We start from the raw sequence: 14338 nt of genomic DNA, 5'->3' as shown, positions 1-14338 counted from the left end.
GGGGTGGACGAAGGGCGGGAGGAGGGGTGGAGGGAGAGAGGGAGGAGGGGTGGAGGAAGGGCGGGAGGAGGGGTGGACGAAGGGCGGGAGGAGGGGTGGAGGGAGAGAGGGAGGAGGGGTGGAGGAAGGGCGGGAGGAGGGGTGGACGAAGGGCGGGAGGAGGAAGGTGGGGAGAGGTGAAGCAGAACAGAGGGAGGAGAGGTAGGCAGTGAAGGAGCGCATAGTGAAGAGGATGGAGATGAAGTGAAGAATTGGGGAAGCAGGAGAGGAGGAGGGGAGGGAGCGCTTCAGTGGAGTAACACTGTAAAATGACACCTGCTGTATTTACGACAGGCTTTGCTAAACACTGAAGGAAGTGCAGCTGATTCTTTATACATTATAGTCATTTAGCAGATGCTCTCATCCAGAGCGACTGACACACTGCATTTAGTAAAGTGGCATTCTCCCACCTAGTTTTAGATTTGGACAGATTGGCAGACAGCTATATAGCATTGAGCTAGGCAGGGCAGACAACACAGTATATACACAGAGTGAGATGGACAGATGGAGAGATTTCAAACTGCTTTGTGTGACCAGGACGTGGATGACTGCATCATCAGACAGACAAATACACGCTTCCAGTACGGCTACGAGTACCTGGGCAACTCCGGACGGCTGGTCATCACCCCCCTCACTGACAGGTAACCCCCCCTCACTGCTGCTCATGTTACCGCGGAGATGGTTCCTCAGGCTGATTGACAGGAGGCCCAGGGCCAGCAGAGGGAATGAAGCCAGCCGTGGCAGAAGAAGCCTGTCAGAGCCGTTGCTGCAGTACGTACCTGTACTCTCATCTCACAGGTGCTACATGACCCTGACCACAGCCCTGCACCTGAACCGGGGGGGCTCCCCCAAGGGTCCGGCCGGCACCGGCAAGACTGAGACGGTCAAGGACCTGGGCAAGTCCCTGGGCATGTACGTCATCGTGGTCAACTGCTCCGAGGGCCTGGACTTCAAATCCATGGGCCGCATGTACTCCGGTCTGGCTCAGGTACTGTACAGCACAGGTAACACAGGTTCTGTACAGCACAGGTAACACAGGTACTGTACAGCACAGGTAACACAGGTTCTGTACAGCACAGGTAACTCAGGCACTGTACAGCACAGGTAACGCAGGTACTGTACAGCACAGGTAACGCAGGTACTGTACAGCACAGGTAACACAGGTTCTGTACAGCACAGGTAACACAGGTACTGTACAGCACAGGTAACACAGGTACTGTACAGCACAGGTAACGTAGGTTCTGTACAGCACAGGTAACACAGGCACTGTGCAATACAGGTAACAGGATTTTGTTATTGTGGGTAGTGCAGAAATTGTATAAAACTGGTAACATTGACATTATAAAGCCCTGGTGGCAGAAGATACTGCATAATGTTACAGCAGTCAGGTACAGACAGGTGCTGCCTGCAGGCATTGAAACCCTGCTCACACAGGAGGCGTGCTGAATGAAATGACGTGTGTTTGCTGTGGCAGACGGGAGCGTGGGGCTGCTTCGACGAGTTCAACCGCATCAACATCGAGGTGCTGTCCGTCGTGGCTCAGCAGATCCTGTCCATCCTGTCCGCCCTGTCCGCCGGCGCCACCAACTTCGTGTTCGAGGGTCGTGACATCCGCTTAGTGTGGTCCTGCGGCATCTTCATCACCATGAACCCCGGTACACACACTGACATGCAGCGTTCATACGGCGCTCATTACACTGACGTGCAGCGTTCATACGGCATTCATTACACCGACGTACATCGTTCATTACACTGACATACAGCATTCATACAGCGTTCATTACACTGAAGTACAGCGTTCATTACACTGATGTACAGCATTCATTACACTGACATGCAGCGTTCATTACACTGACATGCAGCGTTCATTACACTGACATACAACGTTCTTTACACTAACGTACAGCAACGTACAGTGTGTGTTCATTACTGTGTTCTAAACCATCCATAACACAGTTGTGGTCTATGAGCTCATTAGTGTTGTATTAGTCATACACTGTGCACACAGTCCTGCTGCCATACTCTGTATATACCCGGCACTCTGATGCATATGCAGTGATCCTCACTCTCCATGGCTGCTGTCTCTGCATGGGAGAGAGATGAAGTGCTGTGGCAGGGGTTCCTACTGGCAGGCCGTGACCCCCTCTGTGTGCCTTTTTCCTCCAGGCTACGCTGGGCGCACAGAGCTGCCCGACAACCTCAAGTCCATGTTCCGGCCCATCTCCATGGTGGTGCCGGACTCCACCCTGATTGCCGAGATCACGCTGTTCGGGGAGGGCTTCGACAACTGCAAGGTAGCCCCGGCACGCCGGCAGGCACTGCTGCAGCGTGCCGCTATTATTAAACTCAGGCGATCCGACGCCTGGCGTGGGTGCTGACTCACAGCAGACTTTTACACCATCAGGCTGGAATGACTGCTTCTGCATTTCCCTGGAAACAAACCACCGACGATTTATGATTCTGATTGGATGTCACTCCCTCCTAGCCTTCTTGCCCCTGCATCACTGATCTCTGATCAGTGCGCAGCAGGTGAGCCCTTCCCAGGGCGACACCAGCTGCATGCTGAGCGCTGATCAGAAATCAGTATCAGTGAGAGGAGAGCGGTGAGAGAGGGGGCCGCTGTGAATGACAGTCTGGTTGTTAGGGGATTAGACGCACGCTGAGAGTCCTCTTGGATCTCGTTCAGGTGGGCATTCTGAGGTGACTGCGATCAGAGCTTATGGAAATGAGCTTCAGATGGCAGAGGCAGGACAGGGGGAGGGGAGCAGTTTGGGGAACGTGGCACAGCGGGGGGGGGAGGTTTTGGCACTGGTGTAAGTAGGCTAATAAGCGTGTCGTAACACACCCTGGCAGTTGTGGCCTGTACTCCTACAGCTCCTGCCTGGAGCTGGAAGCCTTCTGCAGGGGGCATTAGCTAAAACCGCCTCACACCTCTAAACCTGACCTGCACCACCCCTGATGGAGGGCTTCTCACATCTGCAGCTGGGACCTTTTGAGGGGAGAGGGGCAAGCGACTCAGTGGCACACTAAAACAGAAGACTGTGATTAAGTATCTGAGAGAGGGAGCTGTACACCCTGCCCCCTCTCCCTGCATCCCTCCTCCCCCACCGTATGCAGTTTCAGATATTACCGGTTTTTCTGTCTGCAGATATGAAGTGAGTTTGTCCTCTTCGCCGGATCCCTTTCATAGATCAGATAAACAAATGCTACTGTCCTCCATTTCTGCACAAGCAAAACAGCGCATGAGAGCTAATAGGAGGTATATTAGCAGAGTTCATTTAATACTGAATAAACTGGGTCAGCTGGTTTTCTTTGAAAAATAATGCAAAAGAAGCACTAACAGTAGCTGAATATAAGTTGCTATACCCTGTGATGTCGTTTTAAAAAAAAAAAAAAAAAAAAAAAAACAAGAATGTGCTGCCTCTCCGCTTGTGGCCACTCATGACTTCAGATGGAGGAATGGAGCACGGACTGATTAAAATGGAGTGGTGATGACAGCCCGGGGAAGAAGCCTGCTAATTTGACAGGGTAACCCAGGAGCCCTCTGCCCAGCCCGGGTACTGTGGCTGGACCTGCTTGGGGCTGTTGGCATTGAGAGGGGAAGCAGGCTGTTATAGTGGAGCGCTCACAGCTCGGGACAGAGAATCCTCAGCAGTGTCAGCAATGCACAGGGGCACAGGGCCAGTTCGCCCTTGAAAATGCAAAAGAGCCCCAGAAACGGCGATGCCGAGGACGGAAAAAAACACAGTCCATAATGTTGACAGATGTAGGCCGAATGTAAATCCGTGTGTTCAGATGACCAAACGCAAGCAGCTCTGCTCTCCCCATCTCATTCTGCGGGTAGAACCTGAATTCCGCACACACAGTGTCCTTCAGCAACCTTGGGTTAGCCTGTGTGCTTTAGTTCTCTTTGTGTTACATGAGCACAAGGCTACAGCCCTCATATCACCCAAATATTTCACCCCAAATATGATTTATTCTGTAAGAGACTGCTTGCCTAGGGATGCACTTCTCCAGGGCTGCATCTAAAGATTATACACATATTAACCATTCATACATCTGAATATTTACTTAAGCAATCCAGGAGCCTCACTCATACTGCAGATACACCAGCAGCCAGACCTTATCCCTGCAAGCCCAGTGCCCTGTAATAGCTACATCACACTGTCCCTCATAACAATAATATATGGCATCCATTACGCTGGCTTTGCTATATAAATTGATGGTGTATGGAGAGAGCAGTTCAGTCACTTTTAAGAGTTAGAAAGTGCCAGCGAGTGTGGTAGTGAAGCTCTTGACTGCTCCAGCAGAAAGTATAAACTCAGGCAGGCAAGGCCTTGGAGCCAGAAACAAAGTTATAAAAACGCTTTTGGTTCATTTTGTTCCAAAGTAAGTTTGCGCTCATGGAATTATGTGAAGTAGTTACATATTGGTGTGTCTTAGGTTGTTGGCGCCCCCTCAAAGAAGGCAAACGCTGTGATGGGAAAATGAGTTGAAAGGGGAGCCGGATTCGCTGTGTACACGGCCCGCTGGGCAGAGGGCCTTCGCAGCAGAGTGCGGAGGATAAGTCGAATGCAGAATGCCAGAGTGTCGGACGATGTGCTGCTTTTCACTCCCAGAGGCAGAGAGCAGAAGCGGTGCCAGAGAACAGCGAGTCTTCCCTGCGTTTGTGGTGCTCCGCAGTGCTGCGGTGGCTGTGTGAGAGCCGAGCAAAGCGCTTAGCTGTGAGCACTGTGGGCCGTGGGGGCAGCAGTGTGGCGTGGTGGTAAGGAGCAGGGCTTGCAACCGAAAGGTTGCCAGTTCGATTCCCTGCTGGGGCACTTCTGCTGTACCCTTGGGCAAGGTGCTTAACCTTCAGTTGCTTCAGTAAATATCCAGCTGTACAAATGGATAACATTGCTCTGCATGACAGTCTGTTAAATGACAGGAATTTAATGCAGTGTAATGTGTGTGTGTGTGTGTGTATCTGTGTGTGTGTGTGTGTGTGTGTGTGTGTGTGCGCGTGTGTATCTGTGTGTGTGTGTGTGTGTGTGTATACAGGTGCTGGCTAAGAAGGTGTTCACGCTGTACTCGCTAGCGGTGCAGCAGCTCTCCAAGCAGGACCACTACGACTTCGGCCTGCGCGCCCTGACCTCCCTGCTGCGCTACGCGGGGAAGAAGCGCCGTCTGCGGCCCGACGTCGGCGACGAGGAGGTACCGCCGCGGGGTCACGTGACCTTTCACACCCGGGCTCGCACCCGAGCCCGCACCCGCTCTGCCCGCGCGCTTCTGCCTGTCTGCCGGGACTGAGCGAGGGGAATAAAGCCGCCCGAGAACACAGGAGGTTTTGACACCAAAACGTCGTCTTTGTTTTGTGCTGGGGATCCGAGCTATGATAAAAAAAGTATCAAAGAAGAAAACTTGAAAAGAAAACTTTGAAAGCACTCTTCCTCTTAATGTTACCTCAGTACAAACTTCTTTTTATTTTTTATTCAGATCCAATTAAATTGCCTGCGTCCATTAGCAAAGTTCTGCTTACCATCAGGTTATGAAAGTTTTCATAGAGACTTTGGCATAAATATAATAATACAGAGCCTACTCATACCTCGATGTTGTGATTTTAAAGCCACATACTTAGCGGCAAGGGCAGAGCTGGTGAGGTGCAGTGTGAGTGTCTGTCCTCTTCTCCCACCCACCACAGATCCTGCTGATGTCCATGAAGGACATGAACATCGCCAAACTGACAGCCATCGACGTGCCCCTCTTCAACGGCATCATCCAGGACCTCTTCCCTGCAGTGGAGACCCCCACTATTGACTATGGCAAGGTATGCTGTGGCCATACAATGTCTTTGAGCTACAAACAAGTACTACCAATGGTCTGCACAGCCCAGCAAGTACTGGCAGTAGTGTTTACTCTTCACTACAGACCAAGGACTGGCCACAGCGTATACACTGAGCTACAGATCAATAAGCACCGGCATTTGTCTGAGATACAGACCGTTAAAACACCAGGGCACCTTTCATAAGCGAGGTTAAGTGAAAATCACTTGAATAGAAACCAGACAATAAGAATAGATATTATGAAGTAAAAAGATCCACAGTATTTTTGGAGATACAATGAGTGGAGCTATCTACAGGATGAGTGGTCTTAACAAGACAAAGATGATGAAACTCTGTGTGTGTGTGTGTGTGTGTGTGTGTGTGTGTGTGTGTGTGTGTGTGTTTGTGGCTCTGTGTGTGTGTGTGTGTATGTGTGTGTGTGTGTTTGTGTGTGTGTGTGTGTGTGTGTGTGTGTGTATGTGTGTGTGTTTGTGGCTGTGTGTGTGTGTGTGTGTCTGTGTGTGTGTGTGTGTTTGTGGCTCTGTGTGTGTGTGTGTGTGTTTGTGGCTTGCAGCTGCAGGAGACGATTGAAGCGGAGCTGCGTCAGAGCGGCCTGCAGGTCACGCCCTTCACCCTGACCAAGGTCATCCAGCTGTTCGAGACCAAGAACTCCCGCCACTCCACCATGATCGTGGGCAAGACGGGCAGCGGCAAAACGGTCACCTGGAGAACCCTGCAGCACACCCTCACCACCCTGCACCGCAAGGGTGAGCCGGGCTACAACCTGGTCCGGGTGAGTCGCCCGTCGCCCGTCGCCCTCCCCCGCCCGGCCCGGGTGCCCCGCCGCGGCCTCGCCCTCGTCGCCTCTCTGCCCTGCGTGTGGCTCTGCCTGCTCCCTGTGCTGAGGAAAGCGCTCCTTTTTGCTTGTTTCTCAGTGATTTATAGACACGAGGCCTCGCCGCTCAGCAGAGTCCCTGCGGATGCGTGGGCATTCTGCGCGCCGCCGTGATTAACTCCCTGCACTTTATGATCCTTCAAATGATCCTTGTAGCATCAATTATTTTGTAGCCAGGAGTAACTGATGAAACTGTTTAACAGACCAGCCGGAGCGGAAAGCAATAAATCAGCCGAGCCGCAGAGACCGGGGTTTCGCGACTGAAGCCTCTCTCAGCACCCAAGTGTGTTTGCCCTGTTGATAGGAAACTTTGAACAATTGAGAAATGCAAAGTTGCATTCAGCTAGGAGAACGCCCGCTATTGATTTTAAAAAGTCATAATTCTGCTAGCTGTCTGTTCACCACAAATGTTTTCAAATCAGTATGAGGAGTTTTAAAAAAATAAAATAAATAAAATAAAATAAAATAAATAAATAAATATAGTCACTATGAACAATAGCGATGACAGCTCATGAGAAGATTGTGGTGACAGCGTTTTTGGAATGTTAAGTGAGTTGTTGGAGGGGCTTTGTTTGAAGCTAACCCAGTTCACTGCGGCTGCTAGCGCCTCTGAACGTGTCTCTGAAGCAACGTCTTTGTTAAGTGCTACATTCGAAACCTTCGCCCTTCATCACCTCTCCTCTTGTGTCTCTCAGGTGCAGTTAAAAATAGTGCTTGTGTGTTCCTTTTTTAATGATGTTTTTACAGTTCCTGCTCGCTTTCACGGTTTTTTAATGTGTGTGTGGCAGAGGAAGGCACAGAGAGAGTCAGATTCGCCTTTCATTGTTCATCTTCTTCCACTGCTCTTCCGTTCACGGGTTGAGATCTCGTGCCCACCGCTCCGTCTCCTTCCCTGCATGTCCTCTCCTTTGCTCTGTCCTCTGCTCCTGCTACCCCCCCCCCCCAGCCCTCTCCTCTCACTCCTGTCACTGTCCCTTCTTCTCTCTTTGTCTCTTTATGGTTCAGGCAACGTCTCATTCGCTCCTCCTGTTGTTCTGTCCCTCAGTCTGTGACTCAAACCCCCCCCCCCCCCCCAGCATGTCTATTTACGTCCTTTCTCTCTGTCTCCCTCTTTCTCTCCCTCTCTCTCCCTTTCTCTCTCTCTCCCTCCCTCCTTTCCTCCTCTCCGTTCCCTCTGACTCAACACCTCGCTCTTTGCATGTCTATTTATGGTGTGTGTAGGTCTCCCACCATGCAAACATCACCTCCGTCTGTTTCTCTTTATTTCTGTCTCGCATTTTAATTCCACACCCCACGTCCTTCACTTTCATACTTTCTGTACCTGGAACTCCACAAAACTTGTCTCTATCTCTGTCTTTTTGCATCACTCTACGTGTCTACCTGTTTCTCTATCACGACTCTCCTCCTTGTCCGTCCCCCCCCGCCCTTTACCTCTGACCTTTGACCTTTGACCTCTGCCTTTGGCCATCAGGAGTGCCCTCTGAACCCTAAGGCTGTGAGTCTTGGGGAGCTGTATGGAGAATACGACCTTTCCACCAACGAGTGGACAGACGGGGTGCTGTCAGCCCTCATGAGAGGGGCCTGTGCAGGTACTGCCACCACCAGGGGGGGCAGCGTGGGACAGGGAGGGACAGAGAGGGACAGGGTGGGGGGGGGCAGGGTGGGACAGGGAGGGACAGAGAGGGACGGGGTGGGGGGGGCAGCGTGGGACAGGGAGGGACAGAGAGGGACAGGGTGGGACAGAGAGGGACAGAGAGGAACAGGGTGGGGGGGCAGTGTGGGGGGGGCAGCGTGGGACAGGGAGGGACAGAGGGGGACCAGGTGGAAGCTGACGTTACTCTTACAGGAGACAGACAGTTTAGGCTGAGAGAGATGGATGCTTTGTTAGAGCCTGACTTCGACAGCAACATCACATCCTGCCGTCTCTATACTTCTTGGCAAATTCTCAAATTTCTACCTCCACCCCTGTCAGAACGCCATCACCCTGCACACCCACGGCCGGGTGTGTGTCTCCCACGTACCCCTCAGTAGCGCGGATTTTTGTCTGCAAGCGGCTGCCCTCTCTGGGTCTCTGCTCTTTTCTCCCTCACCCGCAGTGCTGTTTCTTTAATGGAAGTCATTATTTGGATGTAGAGTCCCCTTACCTGTTTGTTTCCCTGCAGGTTTTGATCAGCTCAGCGCTGTGGCTGAATCCTTGTGATGCCCGGCGGGGTGCCGGCGGCACTCACAGCCCCCCTCCCCCCTCTCCCCCCACGCTGGCTTTCATGTTCCCCCCTCTCACCCTGCCCCTCACCACTCTGCTCACCTGCTGTCCTCTCATTGGTCCAGTTTAGCTGCTCATTCTTCTCACTAAGCGCTCGTTAGGGGTGTGAGAGAGCGCGCCGGCTGGCCTTTGGTCCTGCTCACCCCTGTTCCCTCTTAATACTGACGCAGCATTCTGGACGGCAGAGACAGCTCCCTGCTTTTGTACAGAGCGTTAGGATTCAGTCGTGTTTGTTTAGCTTGTGCTGTATATGCTACTTTTTGCTGTTAATTAAAAACTTTGAGCTGGAACAGTAACCCACCTGCGAGTGAGTGGCTCTGCGCTCCCGAGCCCTGAGCGTTGTCACTGCAGTGAGAAAGTGGCTGGCCTGGTCGCTCTCAACGCCTCCAGTACAGTAGCACCCCATCTGAGTCTTAATTAGCAGGCGCTGTCTTTGTGTCTCTGCCCTCCCTTCTGCGTCTCCTCACTGTGCCAGCGCTGCGTCTCCTCACTGTGCCAGCGCCGCGTCTCCTCACTGCGTCTCCTCACTGTGCCAGCGCTGTGTCTCCTCACTGTGTCTCACTGTGCCAGCGCTGTGTCTCCTCTCTGCGTCTCCTCACTGTGCCAGCGCCGCGTCTCCTCACTGCGTCTCCTCACTGTGCCAGCGCTGTGTCTCCTCACTGCGTCCTCACTGCGGTGGCTGTCCCCCCCTGCAGGACTATCCCATCAGCCCCAAGGCGCAGTCTCTGGGAGAGCTGTTCGGCCATTTCGATCTGGGCTGCAGTGAATGGAGTGATGGGCTGCTGGCTGTCGCCATGCGCGAGGCCTGCACAGGTCCCCTCACAGCTGTGTGCCGTGCTCCTACGGAGATGAGACAGCCGTGATTGCTGTGACAGGCACCAATCAATCAATCAATCAATCAATCAATCAACGTACCCCTCGCTTCTCTTCGCTTTTCTCTTGTGCCTGTAATTTGTTGGGATGTTCTCTCTACGGTCATCTGTCTCTCCTTCCTGTGGATCGTCTTTGGGTGATCAGACTGCAGTTGACGTGTTTGTACTATATGTTCCCCCACACGCCTTCAGATCTACAGTGGTCCCTCACATATCTGCCCTTCGCTCCTTACTTGGAGCACCATCAATGCTGTTACACAGCGTGAACATATAAATTAGCAATTTTAGGAAATTACTTTATCTATTTAAAGAAATAGGGCAAAGCTCCTGGAAAAGGGGGGTGCCCAGGAATAGTGTCTCCTGTCAGTGTAGAACAGTGTGGTGACCTGCGTCGGGGTGGGAAGCCGGTACGCTGTGGGAACATTTGCGCGTGGTGTTGACAGTTCCTCTGACTTTCAGGAACAGAAAGTGCTGAGAGGAATGCCTAATGAGCAGCTGGCTCAGCCTGTGCTTAAATGGGTTATACATGAAGGAAAGCGGGCTATTCCAGTTCCAGGAGCAACGCTGTGGGACATGGTATTCAGCCAGTATTCGGGGGGGGTTGCAGACCTCAAATCTTACCCTTTCGCCCATTTCAGAGACAGCTGGGAGGTGCTGCTGCTCACAAATCTGCAGTACACACGTACATTTGCACTTTCTCTGTATGGATTTTTATTATACTTATATTTATTATACGAGACTATAGAATATACAGTGTCTAGGTTATATATAGCTTGTTCTGAAAAGTGTAGGTAGTAAGTACTTTATGTAAAAGCTGTGCTCAGTAAATTCATGTTTGTGCATTTTGTGGTGCACATTGTAATATCGTCAAACTCTTTAAGGGATAAGTACTTATTTTCAAATGATTTCAATTAGCCAACTTGTTGCACGTTTGACCAGCCCCTGGGCCAAATGTGGCTGTATTACGTGAGGGATTACTGTATGTCTCCTCTGTTTTTATTCCCTTGTTTTGCGCTCTTTCTGTAAAGGTCACTCTGGAGAATACTGTGCTGTGTGATCAGCTTAGTTGTGGGTAACTAACCAGCCAGCTGGTGTGATTGTACCCTGTGCCTCTCGCATCATGTCTCAGGGATATAAGTTGGAGTGGAGTTTGTGGTTTGTGCTCTGGCATAATTTGTCATGGGGTCATGATCAAGGTATAAGGAGGAAAGTCTAAGTGAGATGCTACAGACTTTTAGTTTTAGCTTTGCCATTTTATTGACGTTTTAAATGATTATATGTGATGAGTGAAATGTGTGTGTGGGTGTGCATATAGAAGTATGTGGATATCTGTGTGTGTGTGTGCGTTAGTGTATGTGTGCATGTAGGTATGTGTGAGTGTGTGTGTGTGTGCGCGTGTGCGTGTGTGCTTGGTGGCTCTGTGTCTCATGCTGTCCATCCCCTGCGGTTCAGATGAGAGACCGGATGAGAAGTGGATAGTGTTCGATGGGCCCGTGGACACTCTGTGGATTGAGAGCATGAACTCTGTGATGGACGACAACAAGGTTCTGACGCTCATCAACGGTGAAAGGATCTCTATGCCAGAGCAGGTACTGCTGTCAGGAGCAATACATACAGGCATCTACAGCTCTCTCCCCTGAGCTCACACATGTACAGCATCTCCCTGAATAACAGCGATCTGTGAGCAGTCTCTCTCCATGGCTGTGTCTCCATGGCTGTGTGTCTCCATGGCTGTGTGTCTCCATGGCTGTGTCTCCATGGCTGTGTGTCTCCATGGCTGTGTCTCCATGGCTGTGTGTCTCCATGGCTGTGTGTCTCCATGGCTGTGTCTCTCCATCGCTGTCTCTCCATGGCTGTGTGTCTTTGTCTGTTTTCACTGTGCCTTCAAATGTGTCTGTTTCTGGGCCTCTACCTGTGTCAGTGCCTGTGTCTGTTACCATAACTCTCTGCCTGTGTCAGTGCCTGCGTCTGTAGCTGTGTCTGTAACTTTAACTGTCTCTGTGCCTGTATCTCTCGCTGTGTCAGTGCCTGCGTCTCTCGCTGTAACTGTCTCCCTGCGTGTCTCTGTGTGCAGGTGTCCTTGCTGTTCGAGGTGGAGGATTTGGCAGTGGCCTCTCCAGCCACAGTGTCCCGCTGTGGGATGGTCTACAATGACTACACAGACCTGGGCTGGAAGCCCTTTGTTCAGTCCTGGATTGACAAGCGCAAGAAGGTGCACAGCTCTGCAAAAAGCCCCGGTCACTTCACTCCACTGAGTTCATCTGAAAGACATGATTGATCGCTTTCTGTCATCACTGATAACAAATGAGTCTCATCACAAACTCTTTTTCACTCCCTCTCCTGCTCGCTCTCTCCCTCTCTCCTTCCCTCTGCCTGTCTCTCCCCCTTCCCTCCCTCTCTCTCTCTCTCTTTCCCCCTTCCTCCCTCCCTCCCTTCCTCTCTCTCTCTCTCTCTCTCCCTCTCTCTCTCCCCCTCCTTCCCTCCCTCTCTTCCTTTTTCTCCCTCTCTCACTCTCTCCCTCTCTCTCTTTCTCTCTCCCCCTCTCTCTTTCTCTCTCTCCCTCTCTCCCTCTCTCTCTTTCTCTCGCTCTCTCTCTCTCTCTCTCTCTCTCTCCCTCTCCCCCTCCCTCCCTCCCTCCCTTCTTTTCACTCTCTCTCTCTCTCTCTCTCTCTCTCTGCTCACCAGGTGGAGGTGGAACACCTGCAGCGTTTGTTTGACAAGTACATCGAGACGACCATCCAGTTCAGGAAGGCTAATTGCAAAGAGCTGGTGGCCATTACAGAGCTTAATGGAGTGTGCTCCCTCTGCAGGCTGTACGATGCCCTGGCCACACCGGAGAACGGGGTCGGTACAGAAACACGCCCGCTATCATCCCTGTGTCCCCCCTTTCCTCCCTGCCTCTTCCACCCTCTGCTCCCCGGATCCCCCTGATGCTCCTCTCTCTGCCTCCCTGACGGCTCTGTCCGCATCCTAATTGCGCTTTATTGGCAATGGTGCCTACGCAGGGTAGAAAATGGGAAGAATGTGTCAATAAACTAAATAATTGACACACTGCTGTTGTACTGGTGAGGAATTAAAAGTAAAAAAGAACATGGAGAAAAAACATGGAGATAAAGAGGAGAATGTTACATCTGAAGAATAAGTAGATCAAATACATCAAATAAAAATAATAATGATAAGTTAAAATCAGAAAAACAGAAATGTTGCTTGTGCTGCTTTAGGATGTCCTTCTCTGTGTCCACCAGGTGATACCCTCAGACACAGAGCACTACGGTCGCATGGTGGAGCTGTGGTTCATCTTCAGCCTCATCTGGTCCATATGTGCCTCTGTGGACGAGGATGGCCGCAAGATGATCGACAACTTCCTGCGGGAGATAGAGGGCACCTTCCCTAATAAGGTGATACGCAGGCGTGCGTGCGGCCGTACTTGTGCGTTCACACTCGTGCATTCACACGTTTGCACACGTTCATAGCAGTGCGCAGGCACTCCCATCCTCCTGGTGTTTACCGGTGAATCTCGTATGTGGTCTTCCCCCCAGGACACCATTTATGAGTACTACGTCGACCCCAAGACCAAATCCTGGGCTCCCTTTGAGGACAAGCTGCGCAAAGGCTGGCGCTACCCATGCAAGTAAGTGCTGCCGGCTGGGCTAGCCCTTCCTGGAGGAGCAAGAAGCAGCGTGTGTCTGAAAGAAGCTTTCTCTCCCAGTCTCTCAACTTCTCAGGTCACAGTGTCCATTTACTTTATTCAGAAAGAGAATATGACAGTCCACCTCTCCTTCCCTCCTCATCCCTCCTTCTCCTCTCCTCTCCCCCGCAGTGCTCCGTTCTATAAGATCATGGTGCCGACGGTGGATACGGTGCGGTATAACTTCCTGGTGCAGGCTCTGGTGTCCGGGCAGTACCCGGTGCTGCTGGTGGGGCCGGTGGGCACGGGGAAGACCTCGGTGGCCCAGGGTGTGCTGCAAGCCCTCGACTCCTCCAAGTGGTCCATGCTCACCATCAACATGTCCTCCCAGGTGAGATGCTGCTTTGTACTGCACTGTAATGTGCATCAGCTTTTGATGCTTTTGGGCAAAACTCCAGGAGCAGCACATTGTCAGGTCTTCTCTGAGTATTTTGCTGATATGTGTTTGTCACATGCTGCTTTGGCAAGTTGTAAGGATACAGTCACCCCCTCTGGGACAGGAGGTGTCTCAGGACTCTGATTTAACTGCAGTGTGACTCAGAGCAGGTGAGAATGTGCAGTAGAGAGAAGGGTCTGAGTGAGCGGGCTGCAGGGTGACCTTCCCGCCCACAGCCCGCAGGGGAGATGAAAGGCAATCAGCAGCGCTAAGCCATCCTCTCCCTCTGCCTCCTCAGACCACCTCCAACAACGTGCAGGCCATCATCGAGAGCCGGGTGGAGAAGCGCACCAAAGGCGTGTTCTTCCCCATCGGGGGCAAGCGCATGCTGGCCTTCCTGGACG

General features: G+C 51.8%; 1 protein-coding gene across 1 annotated transcript in view; it reads left to right on the top strand.

The window, feature by feature from the left end:
- Positions 1-14338, top strand: part of dnah2 (dynein, axonemal, heavy chain 2) — an 86221-nt gene that overhangs the window by 44789 nt on the left and 27094 nt on the right. The window contains exons 36-50 of the mRNA XM_036547675.1: positions 577-680; positions 838-1027; positions 1514-1694; positions 2206-2333; positions 5080-5232; positions 5720-5845; positions 6415-6633; positions 8207-8324; positions 11323-11459; positions 11945-12082; positions 12556-12714; positions 13116-13268; positions 13410-13501; positions 13691-13889; positions 14233-14338. The exon at positions 14233-14338 is cut by the window's right edge and continues 119 nt beyond it. Of these exons, the coding sequence (XP_036403568.1) occupies positions 577-680; positions 838-1027; positions 1514-1694; positions 2206-2333; positions 5080-5232; positions 5720-5845; positions 6415-6633; positions 8207-8324; positions 11323-11459; positions 11945-12082; positions 12556-12714; positions 13116-13268; positions 13410-13501; positions 13691-13889; positions 14233-14338 (2203 nt within the window). The remainder of the gene's footprint in view (positions 1-576; positions 681-837; positions 1028-1513; positions 1695-2205; positions 2334-5079; positions 5233-5719; positions 5846-6414; positions 6634-8206; positions 8325-11322; positions 11460-11944; positions 12083-12555; positions 12715-13115; positions 13269-13409; positions 13502-13690; positions 13890-14232) is intronic.

Source organism: Megalops cyprinoides, chromosome 16 (assembly GCF_013368585.1).
Source record: "Megalops cyprinoides isolate fMegCyp1 chromosome 16, fMegCyp1.pri, whole genome shotgun sequence".
Classification (NCBI taxonomy): Eukaryota; Metazoa; Chordata; class Actinopteri; order Elopiformes; family Megalopidae; genus Megalops; species Megalops cyprinoides.
This window is presented reverse-complemented; position numbering and strand designations above follow the sequence as displayed.